This window comes from Physeter macrocephalus, chromosome 15, assembly GCF_002837175.3.
Source record: "Physeter macrocephalus isolate SW-GA chromosome 15, ASM283717v5, whole genome shotgun sequence".
Lineage (NCBI taxonomy): Eukaryota > Metazoa > Chordata > Mammalia > Artiodactyla > Physeteridae > Physeter > Physeter macrocephalus.
The window spans coordinates 73,705,386-73,722,904 of NC_041228.1; the positions used below are offsets into that span (position 1 = coordinate 73,705,386).

The following is a 17,519-nucleotide window of genomic DNA, read 5'->3' on the forward strand; positions in this document are numbered from 1 at the left end:
GACACTAAATTAGGGTAGGAAGCCCCTGGCCTAGGCCCTGCGCAACGGGGTTGGGCGCGGGAGGCCGAGTGTGCGTGCGTGCGTGCGTGTGTGTGTCTCAGGCGGGTTCTCCTGCTTCGGTGGGTTCGGCCCGGACCCCCGGGGCCTTTTTGTGCGGCGCATCCCGGGCCCCCGGCCTGAGCGCAGGGGGCGGTCCCTCCCGTGCCAGCCACGCCCCGGCCGGGTTTATAACTCGCCTGATCGCGCTCTCGGAATCGCGGCTTCTCTCGCGCTCCGGCCGGACTCGGGCGCGCCCCCCGGGCTGGCCGCCCGACGACTCCCGCCTCGCGCCGCTCGCGCTCGCACGCGCGCTCACACCCACGTTGCCCTTCGCCGCACGCGCTCACACTCATTCTCGCGCGCTTGCCTCACGCACACACGCGCGCTCCCACCGCCCCGTGCGCCCCCTCGCGCGCTCCCCCTCGCGCTCCGGAGCGCTAGCCTCGCAGAGGCGCAGGCACCGCAGGCGAGAGCGCCGAGGGGACCCACGGCCTCCCCATGGCTGACCTGAGCTTCATCGAAGATTCCGTGGCCTTCCCGGAGAAGGAGGAGGATGAGGAGGAAGAGGAGGAGGGTGTGGAGTGGGGCTACGAGGAAGGTAACGGGCCGCGCGTCCGGAGGCTGGCGCCGCTGGGGTCCCGCTGCTCTGGCGCGCTCGCCGCGCCCCGCGTCCGCTCTTCCCCACGTGCGTCCCCGACGCTTGCCCACGCCCCCGGCCCGTTTCGGGGCACCAGGCGCTCCGGGGAGAGCGGGGGTGCCTGCCGCCTGCGTTCGCGTCGGGGAGCCCGGCCTTGCTGCCGGGCAGCGGTTGGCACCTGCCGCGGTCCGGAGGGCGAGCCTGAAGGCTGCGGCGGTGACATTTCCGTCTTGCGAGTAGCGAGAAGAGCCGCGCCGTGCTGTACTCAACACCTTGAGAATACAGCGTTAGTGAAACTATTAGTTTCTTTTTAAAAAACATTTTTTTGGCGTATAGCTGATTTAGAGCGTTGTGTTAGTTTCAGATGTACAGCCAGGTGATTCAGTTATGCTTCTACATATAGTCATTCTTTTTCAGATTCTTTTCTCATATAGCGTTAGTGAAACTGTTAGTTTCTTGCTTGCCTGCGGGGAGAAAGTATTTGAGCCACTGATCTTTTCGCTGAGGATGCTATCACCGCTCAAGTCTTCCTAAGTTTTGAGCTGAATCAGTGGACCTGGCAAGACGGGGGCTGACCTTTTAATAAAAAGTTTAGTTTCCTAAATGTATCCCTGAAGATGTAGGACTCCTAACAGAGCTGACTACTGGTGCTGATGTTGGCTACATATGTTGAAACAAATGTAGAGTTTACAACTTGAATTATAAAAATACGAAAAGAGTATTATGTATGTATTACGTATATACAGGTATGCGTATGTACGCATATGCACACTTTAGAATACTGTGTTCGCGTTTCTTGTAAGGAGTGTTTATTCACTGGCAACAGATTTATGGTTTTCGGGTCTCACCAAGAATGCTGAGTGTTACAGGAATTTCCCAAGTACTGCACATAATTGAACTAACGAGCAGAGGAAATTTTTGTGGTATCATTTTTTTTCTAATCACTTAAAGATGATCTAAATTTTCTAGAGCCATAAATTAGTACCTCTGTGTAGGCAAATAGAATATCTTATTAGTCTAGGACTTTGAATCTGTTATTTGATGACATTAGATCATTCAAAATATGAATGCAAAAATTCACACATCATTATTACCATATTTTATCTGTAGAGGGACAGTAGTCATAACCTTCTTAATAATGGCAAGGATCATAAGCAGTGTTTGACCTAGTTTTCCCATGTTACACTTTGCTGTAACTTATTTTTTCAGTCTGTTCTACGTTTGCTTCCTTTTGTCCTCAGGTGTTGAGTGGGGCTTGGTGTTTCCGGACGCCAACGGGGAGTACCAGTCTCCCATTAACTTGAACTCAAGAGAAGCTCGATATGACCCCTCACTGCTGGATGTCCGCCTCTCCCCCAATTATGTGGTCTGCCGGGACTGTGAGGTCGCCAACGATGGGCACACCATTCAGGTCATCCTGAAGTCAAAATCAGGTATTTTAGATGTTTCTGCGTGCTTCTTAAACTAGAAATTTATATAGCTAGTGTAACCTTAAAGGTAGAACTAACCTAGCTCTGTTGTCAGGATATCTTTATAGACTATAAAATGCATTTCGGGGGAATAATTTTCTGAAACATTTTTGGAAGGGTGAAAGGATGAAATTATGAAGGTGTCAGTTGGTTGTTCCATGTTGTGTGATGTTACTGGAACAACTTTAGTTGGTCAGATTCCAACCTTGTGGAATTTGAGCAGAAGTAGACACAAGTGAACCAATCTGCATTTTGTCCTCGAGTGTTGATTAGCTTAACAGTATGTTCTAGATTGGTCGGTCTTAACAGTTTGCCTGCTGTATTTGTAGTAACCATTTTCCTTGGGACTGTTCAAGCAAAAAAGGTAACAAACTCCATCTCCTTTTACACTTACTTGGAAATTTTAGTTAGAGTGTTTAACTGGCATGAATTAATAGGGTTGGATTTTTATCTTTAAGAAAAATTCACAAGCTAACTTCTACTTAATTCATTACCATTTGTTTTATTGAAATGTATAATTAACTGAAAAAAAGATTATTGGGAGTACGTTGTCATAACATTTAAAGAGATTTCCCTTCATTTAAACTAAGTTACTATTTTATGTTGATATGCATATTTCTGTATATTTGTCATGACATTGCTTGCAGTCTATTTGGTGTACTGAGCAAATAAACTTTCCATTTTAAACAAACAAAAATAAATCATGTAGATAATTACAATTCTCTGTTTTACTGCCTTGTAAAACTAAACATTAGGATTTATTGACATAATCTGACATTCAAGATAGACTTTTCAAATTAATTTTCTCTGCTAAATTAATATGACAAGAAGAATTTTAATTAATAGCAATCAAAAACAGCCTGTAAACTCAGCAAAAGATTTAAATGGCAAACAAAGCTCTTTTACTCATTTATTTTTTAACTCTCTTCCTCCCCTCTGAACCTATTTGAGATGGATCTGAAATGTTTTTTTAGAAGAGCTGTTGGGTAATTACCAAGGAAATTGGCTTTTGGCTTAAATGTAGGAGAGAGGAGAGTGGAATATTTTAAAATTAGCATTAATATCTTGCTTTTCATAGTGAATAATAACTCTATTTCCCTTTTGGAAAGAATGTAAAATTAGGAGTACGTTGAAATACTAGGAAGCATTTGATAAACAGAGATCAACTGTACTCAAATTAATTCTGAATTGATAAATTTGATACCTCAAGCCATAAAATCTTTGGGTTTATTATTAGGCAGGGCAGGTACTGATTACCAACTATGGATATTTTATTCATTGTGAATGTTGCTGAGCTTTAATTTAGAGTCTTGCCAGGTGCTCTGAGTCTAGTCAGGGTTTGGGCTTCACCCAAAACAGAATCTAGGTGTTGTATGGATGTAGTCAAAGAGACAGCTTCAGATGTAAATTTGAACTTAAATCAGATTTTTTTGGGGGGGTTATCTATGATGGGACATTATGTATTATTTATAAAATATATAGTAAAATTATTGTATGCTGACTGTCCTGACATAAAAGACATTTTAAGGTAATGTTGGTATTACGTTTTAAGGTTTATTGGTATGTTGACATGCTTTTTCACTTCTGGAAATAAACATTTATATATCTATACAACTAACTTGGATTTCACATCAAGCACCATGGTGATTGCATGTTGGTTTGTATACAAATGGTTAAGAAGGTTCTTGAGGATTCATATTAATGAAAACACAGTCGTTTAGAGCATCAGTGTAAATACGACATGGTAAGTGTTATAAAGTATCACGAGAGCGTAGAGGAATGACTGAGTCCAGTTGCTGTCAGTTAAGACTGTGTGTCCATTCCTGCTCGAAGATCCAATTTACTCCATCACATTGAGTTGACCATTTTCTTCTGGTAACTTCTCACGCCTTCTCAACCTTTTCCTTGGCCCCCTATCGCCTCCCAAAACAGAGCCAATCAAGCAGTGTTTCGACTCTCCGCCCACAGGGTCCACCCCAACCGCCGAGGAAGAGCTGTCTGTATTTTTGTCTGGATCTGATTTGACGTGCACACTCCAGACCCCTTACTTCTGACTCCTTGGAGACCTTGCTCCTTCAAATGCCCGTCTCCTTTCTGCCAGTAGAATCATTTCTTCATTGTTTCTTCCCTTTCAGTGTTTCTCCAAGCTTTAAAAAAAAGTAACCAAAAAAAATCCCATGTCTGGACCAGTTTATTTGCTTCCCAGCGTATGTAAGTTTTTCAAAGGAATGGTCTGCAAGCCCTGAACACCCTGTATTTCATTTATTTAATTCAAGCTTTATCTTTATCAAGATAGAATGTAAACATAATTTAAATAGTTGGCTAGTACTATATTTGTCTCTGCCTCTGGTTATAACCCACCCCTCCCCACTTAAAATTGTTTACCTTGGTTACGACCACTTTCATCTCTTAGCTGTTTTTCCTGCTGTCACTTCCACATTTCTTAATAGCATATTTATACTGTCGTGCTTTGATATTTAAGATATCTGTGAACTCCCTATGATGGACGCCGAGGCTAGTTCTCTTATTACCCTCCCCCGTCGTGGGTTTGCCCCCCCATCGTCCCTGTGTACTTAAATTACGGTTGTTATTTAAATTAGCTCAGTGTTTTTATTATTATGACTGTGTAACTATCATTTCCAGCTGAGACTGTATTCTGTTTCCTTTATTGAATAATGTGGGGTTCCCCCCCCGCCCCTGCCCGGAGTTGGTATATTTTTGTTTCTTTGGTTTTTTGTTTAGCCATCATGATTTCATTTCCAAACTCTCTGATGTCTAGCAGGTACGTCTTCCCCCAGGACAGTCAAAAAGTCCTTCCAGGCTTCTCATCCATCCTTCCCCTCTTCAGCCCATCTGGACTGCCATCGCCCACAGCTCCCTGGACCGCAGGCCTAGGAAGTCCCTTGGCTTGTCTCTGTGTCCAATTCCGTGTTTCCTGGATGATGAGACGTCCTCTTTTTGAGGTTGTTCCCTCATTTCAGGGATTTGTTGGTTTATTCCCTCCTACACTTCATCTCCCAATAACTTGCTGAGAAGAAGGGCTTGTGAGAGTAATTGTTTGCATACCTTGTGTGTCTCTCTGCTGGGTCCTTGATGGGCCCTTTCAGTCAGGATAATTGTCTTTTATTTCTTAGAAATTTTCTTATATTATTTCATTGATAAGTTTTTTTTTTTTAAGCCTTTTTCTTCTACTTTCTGGTAGGTTTCCTCAACTTATGTCTTTCTATTAAACTTCTAATCTCTGCTCTTATATTTTTAATTTCTAAAAAATTGTGTTTATTCTATGAATTAAAGAAAATATGGCTACCAGTATTTATTTCATGATAATAGGATCTTTCTTCGTTCTTTTCTGTATTGCTTTTTTTTTCTGTTTCCCGTATGTCTCTGTTTTATTCTGGGATCCTTCTTCTGTTTGTTTTGGTGTCTCTGTTTTATGTTGGAGATTCTTCTCAAATGTCTAGCGATCTTTGGCTCTTTGTTCACATTTAGGAATGGGTCTAAAAATTTAATCAGAGGGGCTTACCTGGTGGCGCAGTGGTTGAGAGTCCGCCTGCCGATGCAGGGGACACGGGTTCGTGCCCCGGTCCGGGAGGATCCCACATGCCACGGAGTGGCTGGGCCCGTGAGCCATGGCCGCCGGGCCTGCGTGTCCAGAGCCTGTGCTCCGCAATGGGAGAGGCCACAGCGGTGAGAGGCCCGTGTACTACAAAAAAAAAAAAAAAAAAAAAAATTGAATCAGAGGCTCTGCACATGGGCAGGGATTGAGGTCTGGTGGATGTCACAGTAACACGATTACATAGGACCAGGCTGTGTTGTTGGAGCAGCCTTTGTAGGTTTATGGATTTCTCTGAGGGAAGGGGTGTGATGGCTCACACCTGGCTGGCAGCATCTGGTTGTTGACCACAGGCAAAACAGTGTAACCAGAGGGTACATCGATTATAGTTAATGAATCTGCATTGACACCTCCTCAGCGCCCAAGTCCATAGTTTACGCTACGGTTCGCTCTTGGTGTTTTACATTCCATGAGCTTGAACAAATGCTTAATGACACGTATCCACCATTGTAGTATCATATAGAATGGGTTCAGTGCCCTAAAAATCCTCTGTGCTCCTGTTCGTCCTTTCCTCTCCCCAGCCTTGGCGATCACTAATCTTTTTTTTTTTTTTTTTTTTTGTGGTACGCGGGCCTCTTGCGGTTGTGGCCTCTCCCATTGCGGAGCACAGGCTCTGGACGCACAGGCTCAGCGGCCATGGCCCATGGGCCCAGCTGCTCCACGGCATGTGGGATCCTCCCGGACCGGGGCACGAACCCGTGTCCCGTGCACCGGCAGGCGGACCCTCAACCACTGCGCCACCAGGGAAGCCCCACGATCACTAATCTTTATACTGTCTCCATAGCTTTGCATTTTTCACAGTGTCATATAGTTGGAATCATACATTTTATAGCCTTCCACTTGGCTTCTTTCCCTTGGTAATAATGCATTGAAGTTTCCTTGGCTGCTGCTTTTTTTAAAATAAAAATATCTTTAGAATAAGCACAATTAAAAAAATTTTTTTGCTTTGTTTATATTAAAAAAGGATACAGAATTACCAAAAAGAATTACAACAATTGTAGCATAATTTAAATGCTTCCATTTACTAAATTAAAGCTTTTAAAATAATCCTAATGGTATAGTTCCCATATATAATAACCCTACCTGGGGTTTTAAATTTGAGGCATGTCACGAACAGGAGCCTTTCTGATAGCGCCACCAGAGAAGTCCCCTTGGGAGTACTATTTTAATGCAATCCCCTGCTGAAAGTTCCCAAACGAAGGTCATTGATCATCTCATTCTATGATCGAATGGCCACTTTAAAATTCTCAAAATACTTTAATTCTGCTGCATTTGCAATGGAATTTTTGGAAACTGTTTCTCCTGTTGGTCTCTGTGACACGTCATAGATGTTTCTTCCTAATTTTGACTGCCTCTCCTTTGCCAGTTCTTCATGCCCCATTAACCTGAAATGATGGGATTTCCCAAAGTTTCTTCCTCCACCCTTTTCTCTTGTGATGCAATCACCTTTCAGCAGTTCACTCACACAGACTGTATGCTACTTTCTTCAGTGTTCTGATTTCCACTAAGGCAGCCCATGAGTTTAGAAAAGGGGCTGAATCATAGATTCCCTGAGTGGAATGGGCCCCTGGAGGCTCCCAATCCAGCCCCCATATCTCAGACCCTCTGGCAAGTGGCTGGGTGGCTTCGGCTTGAACAGCTCAGGAAAGGAAATTCATTCTTCACTCAGGAAATCCATTTTGCTTTTGAGTAATTCCCCAGATCGAAAAGTTTCTGGGATTGCCCTCATTGTTTCTATTTTGGGATGCTGGACTGACATGGAACACATAAAATTGTACTTTCACATGACATTCTTTAAAATATTGACTACCATCATCACACCATGGAGTTGCCATTTTTCCTTTCGGACATAATTAGTTCCTTCCACTGGTCCTCATATGATAGCCCTCCATTCATTAATACATACTTATTGATCATTTACTACCAGAATTAGAGATTCACTTGTCTCTTCTCAGAGAAGTTCCTATAAATGAGGGCAACCAGGAGAGCAAAACTTGAATTCATTTATGATTATATGTATTATTAGCTGACTTTGGGGGACTTGAATTACCTGGACAGTTGCCTTCATCTCCTTCACTTTGCTTATACAGACCCAGCTTAACTGGTCTCCTCTCCCTATGTTATGTTAGTGCTACACTTATGAGCTGATGATATTTATTCTTTAATATGAAATAAAGCTGTAGGTTAAAAGCTAAGGACTGTTTAAAAAATATTGATTGTTGCTTTTAAGACTTCAAATGTTAAAAAAGAACTGATTAATACTATTTTTGGAATGCTTTCTGAATACATTTGGGATTCCTTAAAAGTTAAACTGAGGTTATAAAATCTTTAAACCTATTGAGAGTGAACTTTGGGGGCCTCTGATCTTTCGGGGGACACGTCAGGGACCATTGGTGTTGGTGTCCCTGCATGTTGGAGTTGTGGCTTCAGCAGCCTCTGTCTCCTGGCCTCACCGTCTTCGGCCGGCTGTGACAGCAGCTTTCTCAACAGCTGCACTTGCTCTTTGCTGGTACACTGCCCATGCAGACCTGGGAGTAATATATATATATATATATGTGTGTATATATATATACGTATATATATATATGTATATATATATACACATATATATATTTAAATAAATTAATTTATTTTTGGCTGCGATGGGTCTTCGTTGCTGCGTGCGGGCTTTCTCTGGTCATGATGAGCGGGGGCTACTCTTCGTTGCAGTGCGCAGGCTTCTCATTGCGGTGGCTTCTCTTGTTGTGGAGCACGGGCTCTAGAGTGCAGGGTCAGTAGTTGTGGCTCACGGGCTCAGTAGTTGTGGCTCACGGGCTTAGTTGCTCCACGGCATGTGGGATCTTCCTGGACCAGGGCTGGAACCCGTGTACCCTGCATGGGCATGCGGATTCCTTTTTTTTTTTCAAGTAGCTCTGAAGGCCAGATAACTCCAAATTCTGGAAACTTGGAGGCTCTACAGATGATACTGGTTTCAACAAGTTACAAAATCTTAGGTAGTAGCATCTACAGTCTTGGCCTTACAACTGTGTGGGAGAAACTAACTCAAGAGTAGAAGTTCACATTCTGAAAATAAATAGTGGCGAAACACAGCATTCCTGGATTGAGGGAAATCAATTTGAGAGAGGTACATGATTGGAAGGAAACCTTTAGAATTCTTCTAATCCCAGGTTCCTCAAATTGGTACAGATGATAGCAATCTGATAGCGCCACCAGAGAAGTCCCCTTGGGGGTAATATTTTAATGCATTTTTTTTTTTTTTTTGGCTACGCCACACAGCATGCAGGATCTTAGTTCCCCGACCAGGGATCGAACCCATGCCCCCTGCATTGGAAGTTTGGAGTCTTAACCACTGGACCGCCAGCGAAGTCCCAGACCTGGGAGTAATATTTTAAAATGCAAAAATATTAGCCTCCTGCTTAAAAGCTAACGATGATTCCCTCCATGATAAAGTCCAGCCCCTCCACATGAGCTGTCATCCCGTCCTGATGTTCACACCTTGAGGCCTGCCTTTGGCCATTGGGTACCTCTGACTTTATTGTCTTGGAGTACCCTCAGGCCGTTTCCCATCTCTGAGCCTTTCTGAGCCTCTTGTCTCTGCTCCGAATGTACTTTCTCACTTCTGCTGTTAGCTTACCCTTCAAGACTCTGCTTAGCTGTCATCTCTTCCGGAAAGTCTGCCCTGACTTTCTGACCCCACCCTTGGTTTTGGCTTGGACCCTGCTGGGCGCCCTCTGAGTGCCTTGTGCATTTTCCCCTACTGCCCCGATGCAATCACGTTTAGTTCCTTAAGCACAGAGAATGCCTTGCCAGTGCTGAGACTATATCCTTCCTTTTATACACTCAGTGGTCAGCACAGGGCCAGGCATGGAGACCATCTCAAAACGTGTGTGTTGAACTCAAATGAAATGAGGGGCAAACAGCTTTTGAACTATCTGGCAAATCTGTTTTCAGCAAAGGATTATAGAAGCTTAAATGGATTTAGGTAAATGTATATATGTCATGTCTCTATGGGATCCCCATACTTTGCAGAAGCTTCTGAAAGGAACTCTTTTATGTCTATAAGCGTAATGGCTGTGCCTATCAAAGAAAAAGCATTAAAGACAACGGAGGTGGTAGCAATGGCATCGGTGTATACTGCCTCCTTTTCACAAGTTTGTTATTCTCAGGAAATGTAGCACGACATCAGTGTGAGTTTCATGTTTCCTTGTAATTTTATTGGACATAATGACACCACAACTAATAAACCTGCCATATAGTGACAAAATATCACTAAGCAAAATTTGATCTTCATAAATGTAGGGAAAGTGCTCTTCTTTTGGTATGACTGGTTTTCTTATAAAACAAGTAAATGGTCAAAAGGAAGAATAATGCCTTGAGAGGATGTTTCCAAATGGATAAAAGAGACCTGCTATTTATTTGTAGTCTGTAAACACAATAATTCTTGGGGGATGAACGGGTAATGCTTTTACCTGGCACCTCATAAGATTCTGAATTCAGGATTTTGTCATTTTTTATGGCTTTGCAGCGCCTTGCGATTTTAGTGTGGTTTAATTTTGGATTATTCTTCTGCAGCAAAAGTGAAAGGTATCAGAGCCAATTTCTGGCTGAAAGCTGCCCCTTTGTCACCTCTCCCTGGGGACTCGGCTTGGGAAAAACGCTTCCCTTCTTTGTGTTCATTTTCAACCCAATAGAATGTAAGACCCTGAGGATCTGGTTTCATTATAATTTTCTTGAAATAATGACCATGTAATGACCAAATATCACAGTAAAAGTCTGATCTTCATAAATATATAAATTCGCATTTCATCCCAATAGGATGTAAGATCCATTGTCAACATCAATGTATCTTTTTAAAAAATTTTATTTATTTATTTTTGGCTATGTTGGGTCTTCGTTGCTGGGCCTGGGCTTTCTCTAGTTGTGGCGAGCGGGGGCTACTCTTCGTTGCGGTGAGTGGGCTTCTCATTGCAGTGGCTTCTCTTGTTGTGGAGCACGGGCTCTAGGTGCGTGGGCTTCAGTAGTTGTGGCTCACGGGCTCAGTAGTTGTGGCTTGCAGGCTCTAGAGCGCAGGCCCAGTAGTTGTGGCGCACGGGCTTAGTTGCTCCGCGGCATGTGGGATCTTCCCGGGCCAGGGCTCGCACCCGTGACCCCTGCACTGGCAGGCGGATTCTTAACCACTGCACCACCAGGGAAGCCCAACATCAATGTATGTTAAACACTGACTATGGTGCCTGCTACAGTGTAGGTGATCAAAAAATATTTGTTGAAATATTTTTCAGTGGAACCCCTGTGGGCCTGGAGCTTCTCCCCAGTAAGACATACATCTGTGCAGTTTGAATTTCCAGGGCATTTAAAATATCAGTTCTGGGCTTCCCTGGTGGCGCAGTGGTTGAGAGTCCGCCTGCCAATGCAGGGGACACGGGTTCGTGCCCCGGTCCGGGAGGATCCCACATGCCGCGGAGCGGCTGGGCCCGTGAGCCATGGCCAATGAGCCTGTGCTCCGCAACGGGAGAGGCCACAGCAGTGAGAGGCCCACACACGGCCAAAAAAAAAAAAAAAAAAAAAAAAAAAATATCAGTTCTACTCCCAAGGTTTAACCTAAAGAAATACTGGCCATCGGTCAGGTGAGGGGTATATGTGTGAAGCACAGATCTCCTTTTGGCCCCTGAAATCACTGACAGAATCAGCTTTATCCATTGCTATAAGAAATTACTGGTGGACTGCTCTGTAATAGGTTCAGAAACTCTGTGTGTGTGTGTGTGTGTGTGTGTGTATGTGTGTGTACCTGATGAAGATGTTTTGGGAAAAGATATTTTTAATCCTCTTTCTGATCTCACGTATGCTTCATTCCACAGTACTCCCCTTTCTTTTCCCGAGGCCACTAAGCCTTATCCAAGACAAGAGCCTCAAGTCGGGTCGTAGACCCACAAGGTGAAGGGTGTTTCCCTTTCAAATGGTGCAGGCTGGGGTGCAGCAAGCATGAGACTGATCTCGGGGAGATAGCAGTGAGCAGTGGCTTGAAGCGAGATCTTAGTTCCCTGCCCAGGAATTGAACCTAGATAGCCTGAGTGAAAACCAGGAATCCTAGCTGCTAGTCTACCAGGGGCTAGAGGCTGGAGGCAAAGTTGCCCTGGCTCTTGCCCTGTTTGAAAAATGAATTTCTCAAGGAGGCAAAAACTGCAAAAGCAGAATCAGCGTTTATTATCAGAGACACAGCACAACATGTGGGAGAGCACACAGAGAAACTATTTAAGACAGAAGCAAGGCAGAAATACACACCCGGAGAGAAAGGGTGTGGGTGTCCTCCTTAATGAGGAGAAGCGCAGTAAAGAGGTGGTTGAATCATTTATATAGGGCAGTTCTTCCGGCTTTGTGTTTACCTTTGGCCGATTATCTTTTCTCTTTTCCCACACCTGACCTGTCCTAGGGTCCTTCCCTGATACACGTGCGCATCTTTTTGCCAAGATGGATTCCAGCGTGCAGTGGGGTAACGCCCCCTCCCTTTTTGACTCCCGAGGAGCCGGTCTGCGCATTTGCAGTTGGGGAGATCTCCTTGACCTCAGGAGGGGTCATCTTACCGCTTTACTCCAGCAGAGCTCAGCTCCCGCCATTAACTTGGTCCTTGGGGTGTCTGGGAAAACAAAGCTCCAGTTTATTCCACTTGACAAACTCCAGCTGTCCAGTCCGGGGGCCCATCTGCCTGCTACTTCAGGACTCCCAAGAAGCCTTTCCCATTTATTCTTTTTGGTTGGGAGGTGGGGTACACAGTGGGTGGATTCCAGGCCTCTTTCCCAGTTTTTAAGACCCAGTTCGGACAGCCGTGGTAAGGGAATGAGTTTGGAGGGTATTCAGAAGCTGCGGCACTCTGGTTTTGAGATCAAAACACTTTAGACCTTCCTCAGTCCACAGCATGATGGTTATTGAAGAAGATGCAGTGAGCCTGCATTGTGGTTCTGGATTCAGTAATCCCTTTTGAGCCATGTATTTACATTTTTCTTGGATCGTTCAGGAAGTAGGATGGGTGTAATACTCAAAGGAGAGGCTGCAGTTGAGAAATCTAGGCTTAAAGACCACTGTTTGCTGGGTCATGCTCCCGGGTACCGAAAGCTTGGTCTCCCCGTCTCACTGCGGGCTGTGGGCCACAAGCTCGAGTTCCAGGCTCCTGGAGCTGGCTTGCTGGATGATGGGCCACTCACGCTCAGCCCGTTTCAGCCACGTCGATGGGATGATAACACTGACCCCTCAGAGTTGCGTCGAAACTTAAAAAAAGACCAAGCGTGAGGAACGCATCACAGTCTTGTGACGTGGTGTCATCCTAAAGGCCATCACTGCACTTTCCTTTCCTCCAGATGTGAGGGTTAAGCCCTTGAAAAATTGAAGTCCCTTTTTGCTGCTGCTGGTTTTCTTCTTTGTTGGAGCTGGAGGGAGGCTTTGCACCAAATCTGTAGGGCGCTTTCAGCGAGGTCTGCGAGACGTTCGTTTGTGCCATGGCCTCATCGCTCCGTCTCTTTTCTGCCTCTGTCTTTGTTTGCCCTTTGCTCTTTCTTCTGATTTATGCCATCCGGCTGCAGGATAGGAACTTTGATGGAAGCAGCTTTAAATTCTTTTGGGGAAAAGTTATGAGATGAAGAACCAACCAAATAAATATGTCTGCACCAACTCCCCTTCCTTCTCCTTTGAGTTTAGAGGAAGGATGGAGAACAAAGCTGATCCACAGTGGGGCACTCAGTTTGGCCGCCGTTCCTTCCTGCACAATGACAGTCCACGTGTGAACACCAACCTCTTTCAAAGAGACCATATCTGGGGGAGAGGGTGAATTTTGTTACCTCCTTGGCTGAAACAACCAATAATTCTTAGCTGATACCATTTAGAATGAACAGTTTTGTTAACAGGAAGAATGCAAAGAACCTTTATTTGTGTCAAAATTGGCCCTTTGTAATAAACTTTATGTCAGGTTTTTCCATATGATATCAGGGAGTGTTAACTAATCGAAGTATTTTGTTGCTTCAAGACAAGATGTTTTTTTTTTTTTTTTTTTTTTTTTTTTTTGCGGTACGCGGGCCTCTCACTGCTGGGCGCAGCGGCCACGGCTCACGGGCCCAGCCGCTCCGCGGCACGTGGGATCCTCCCGGACCGGGGCGCGAACCCGGTTCCCCTGCATCGGCAGGCGGACGCGCAACCACTGCGCCACCAGGGAAGCCCGAGATGTATTTTCTTATCATCCTTTAGAGTGCTCTTGTTTGGGACAAAGTTCTGGGTTATCTCCAGAAATGAGACATAGAGACAGGGCCCCATAGAACTAAATTTAATATTTCAAGTATTGTTACTATTTTATTACAATTTTGTTTACATTTATGTGACATTGGATGATAGATTGCTTTTGTAAAAATGTGATTTCATTGTTGAAAAATCAAATTGTCTTAATAATAATTCACTGCATGGATAATTTTGTTGGCTGACATCTGTTGTCCCAGTTGAAAGCCTGCTCATGTAAGTGGATTATCTGTAAACAAGGTTCAATTTATTGATAGGTCTATAGCGAATTATTGGTCAGCCTGAGACTCAGACCATATTCTTGTCCCCTGATCAATGCTAAGTTTAAGTGTCGGGGAGTATAAGTAGCTCCTGTGTTTATTTTCTGTTAACTCCTATGCCTAAAATACACAAGAAGTTAACATATACATACCATTCCCAAGTATTTCAGAGTTTTTGAACTTTTACTGTATTAAGATGACAGTATAAATTCATCTCACAGTTGTGATTCACTCTTCGTTTTGGTTATGTGAATTTATTCTATAGAGCTCATAAGACCTGTTTGGCAAAAAAATGTCCCTAGTGTTTATAGTGATGTGCTGATGAATGTGTTTGAGATGTAATTAAATAGAATTTATTTTCTTTTTTCAGTTCTATCCGGAGGTCCATTGCCTCAAGGGCATGAATTTGAGCTGTATGAAGTCAGATTTCACTGGGGAAGAGAAAACCAGCGTGGTTCTGAGCACACAGTTAATTTCAAAGCTTTTCCCATGGAGGTAAGAAGAACAAATCAGCTTGTAAAACTTATGTTGTTCATGTAAAGTATTCAGCGATTTACTGAAAATGGTTTAGTTTAAAAGTAGATGTGTAGCTCTTGAATGTAATCAATTTATATTAAATTAAAAAGGTGCTCCATGAAATATAAGCTTGGGGCAGCAAATGAGGCTTCCCATCAGGCTTAGTGGGCTTGGAGAATGCGCATGGGCTGTTGGTTATAAAGGCAATCTATGCTATTAAGTTTCATCTTAGTATTATTACTGTTGTAAAAATTCTGCTGCCTCTGCAAATTCAGGAGGTCACTTTTGTGGATGCTATGAATAGATGATAAGCTGAAAACAACTAACTTTTGGAGAAACCTCAACAGTAATTAAAAGTCTGGTTTAACTCTGGTTAAAATTGGTAAAGTTGGTTTTATTCGCCTCAAGCAGTTAGAGGGCGAGAGAGAGAGAGAGAGAGAGAGAGAGAGAGAGAGAGAGAGAAAGAGTTTTAGAGAGTCATTCTTTTGTCTGAAGAATTCTCTCCCCTACTTATCTTCTTAGCCAACTCCAGCTCTTTCTTCAGTATCTAGCTGGAGTATCACTTCTTCCATGGGACTTTTTCTGAGTTCCTTCCCTAAGCAGAATTAATTTCTTCCTCTTCTGTGCTCCCAGTGTCCTTGATGGGTTGCTGCTGTGACATTGATCTCATGCATTATAACCTTTAGTGTTTAAAGAGTCCTTCTCACTGAGTGTGGGCTCCTGTTATGGACTGAAATGTTTGTGATCCCTGCCCCCCCAATCAAATTCATATGTTGAAACTCTACCCCCTGATGTGATGGTATTAGGAGGTGGAGCCTTTGGGAGGTGATTAGGATTAGAAGAAGTCATGAAGGTGGGACCCTCATGAGTGGAATTAGTGCCCTGTTAAGAGTCCAGAGAGAGTTTGCTTCTCCCTACTTTTTGCCGGATAAGGACACAGGAAGACCGCCATCTCCAAGCCAGGAAGTGTGCCCTCACCAGACACCAGATCTGTCGGCACCTTGATCTTGGACTTCCCAGCCTCCAGAAGTGGGAGAAATAAATTCTGTTGTTTAAGCCTCCAGTCTGTGATAATTTGTTATTGCAGCCCGAGCTAAGACAGCTCCTGAAGAAAAAGTCTCCCTTTCACTCTCCGTGTTACTTCCAACATTTAGTGCAGAGCCGGGTACATCAGAGACAGCCCACATTGGTGAAATTGACAGGGTGTCTCTGTTGTTCATATTTATTTCTATAAGGACTGCAGTTCTCCCCTGGGAAATAGCCCATCAGTGTCAAGTAATAATACATTTCAGGGGCTGCCGAAATACCAGTCTTCCTTATCTGTCTTTCCCAACTGCACATACTTAAGTATGGAATTGCTCCTGGCCAGATACCACGTCCATACCTGCCTCATTGCCTGGAAGTCACTACTGTTTAACTTATATAAATGATATATGTGCCTTAAAGAATGAAGTTAGAGAAAGTATTTCTCAATGTTACATTAATAATCATTAAAAAATTTCTTTTGAAAGCCCAAAATATCCCTTTCATTAAAAAAACTCAGGTCTTAAAAGTGAAATATTAGGACTTCCCTGGTGGCACAGTGGTTAAGAATCCGCCTGTCAATGCAGGGGACACAGGTTCAAGCCCTGGTCCGGGAAGATCTCACATGCCGCGGAGCAACTAAGCCCCTGTGCCACAGCTACTGAGCCTGCGCTCTAGAGCCCGCGAGCCACAACTACTGAGCCTGTGTGCCACAGCTACTGAAGCCCACGCACCTAGAACCCATGCTCTGCAACAAAGAGAAGCCACTGCAATGAGAAGCCTGCGCACCTCAACGAAGAGTAGCCCCTGCTCGACACAACTAGAGAAAGCCCGCGCATAGCAACAAAGATCCAACGCAGCCAAAAAAAAAAAAAAAAAAAAAAAAAAAGTGAAATATTACATGTTTTGAGGATGGAGGGAAAAACAGTTGCAGTGTGTTGAATAATATATGTGATATGTGATGCCGAGGACAGTAAGAGGAGACAGCTTCTTTAAGGCCTTGATGGGCAATGTTGGGTTTTCAAATGTTACCTTTCTAGGGGCTTTTTTCTCAGTTCCCACAGACATCCTATCACTTCTAGTGCCTTGAAACAATTCAGCCCGGTCTCTGTGTCACCTCTGGCTGCTGCCCTGTCCTCACCCAATGTGAAAGGGAAGAGTTCACACCAGAACATATCAAAGAGGAGGGAGGACACAAGACAATCCCAAGTAATTAAACCTGCGGGGTAGTGGAGGGCCGAGGAGGGGCAGGAAAACACTGGGCTGTCAGGGCCTCGGCCCTGCCCTCTTCTTTGGGTTTGAAAAGCTTTTTCATCTCAACCAGCCTTCAAAGATACAGTCTCATAATAAAAAATTTTGGGAGAGATGGGAGTCCTTGGGTAGGCGCCAGCTTCTGGAGGGGATTCAGTGACTTTGCCTGTGACACACAGAATTTACAGCCTTGGGAAGTGTCGTGAGATTAGTTGGTGATGTGTGCTCTTCGCCCCACAGTCGAATAGAATTTTGGACCCAACGTGCAGACTGGTCCTGCTACTTGGTGAAGTTTTAACTGCCCTGGTCCATTAAGCACAGGTAATGGTTTGTGTTGAGTGGAGATTAAATTCTGGTGGTGAGGCTTTGTTTCTGCAGAAGTATTTATACTTATGATGATGGAATTTCTGACTAATTTTTCCAAAATAGGTGATGAA

At 44.1% G+C, this 17,519-nt stretch overlaps 1 protein-coding gene across 1 annotated transcript in view; it reads left to right on the forward strand.

The window, feature by feature from the left end:
* Positions 1 to 256: 256 nt before the first annotated feature.
* Positions 257 to 17,519, forward strand: part of CA8 (carbonic anhydrase 8) — an 84,842-nt gene continuing 67,579 nt past the window's right edge. The window contains exons 1-3 of the mRNA XM_024127047.1: positions 257 to 637; positions 1,918 to 2,109; positions 14,663 to 14,787. Coding sequence (XP_023982815.1) covers positions 538 to 637; positions 1,918 to 2,109; positions 14,663 to 14,787 — 417 coding nt within the window. The 5' untranslated portion in view covers positions 257 to 537. The remainder of the gene's footprint in view (positions 638 to 1,917; positions 2,110 to 14,662; positions 14,788 to 17,519) is intronic.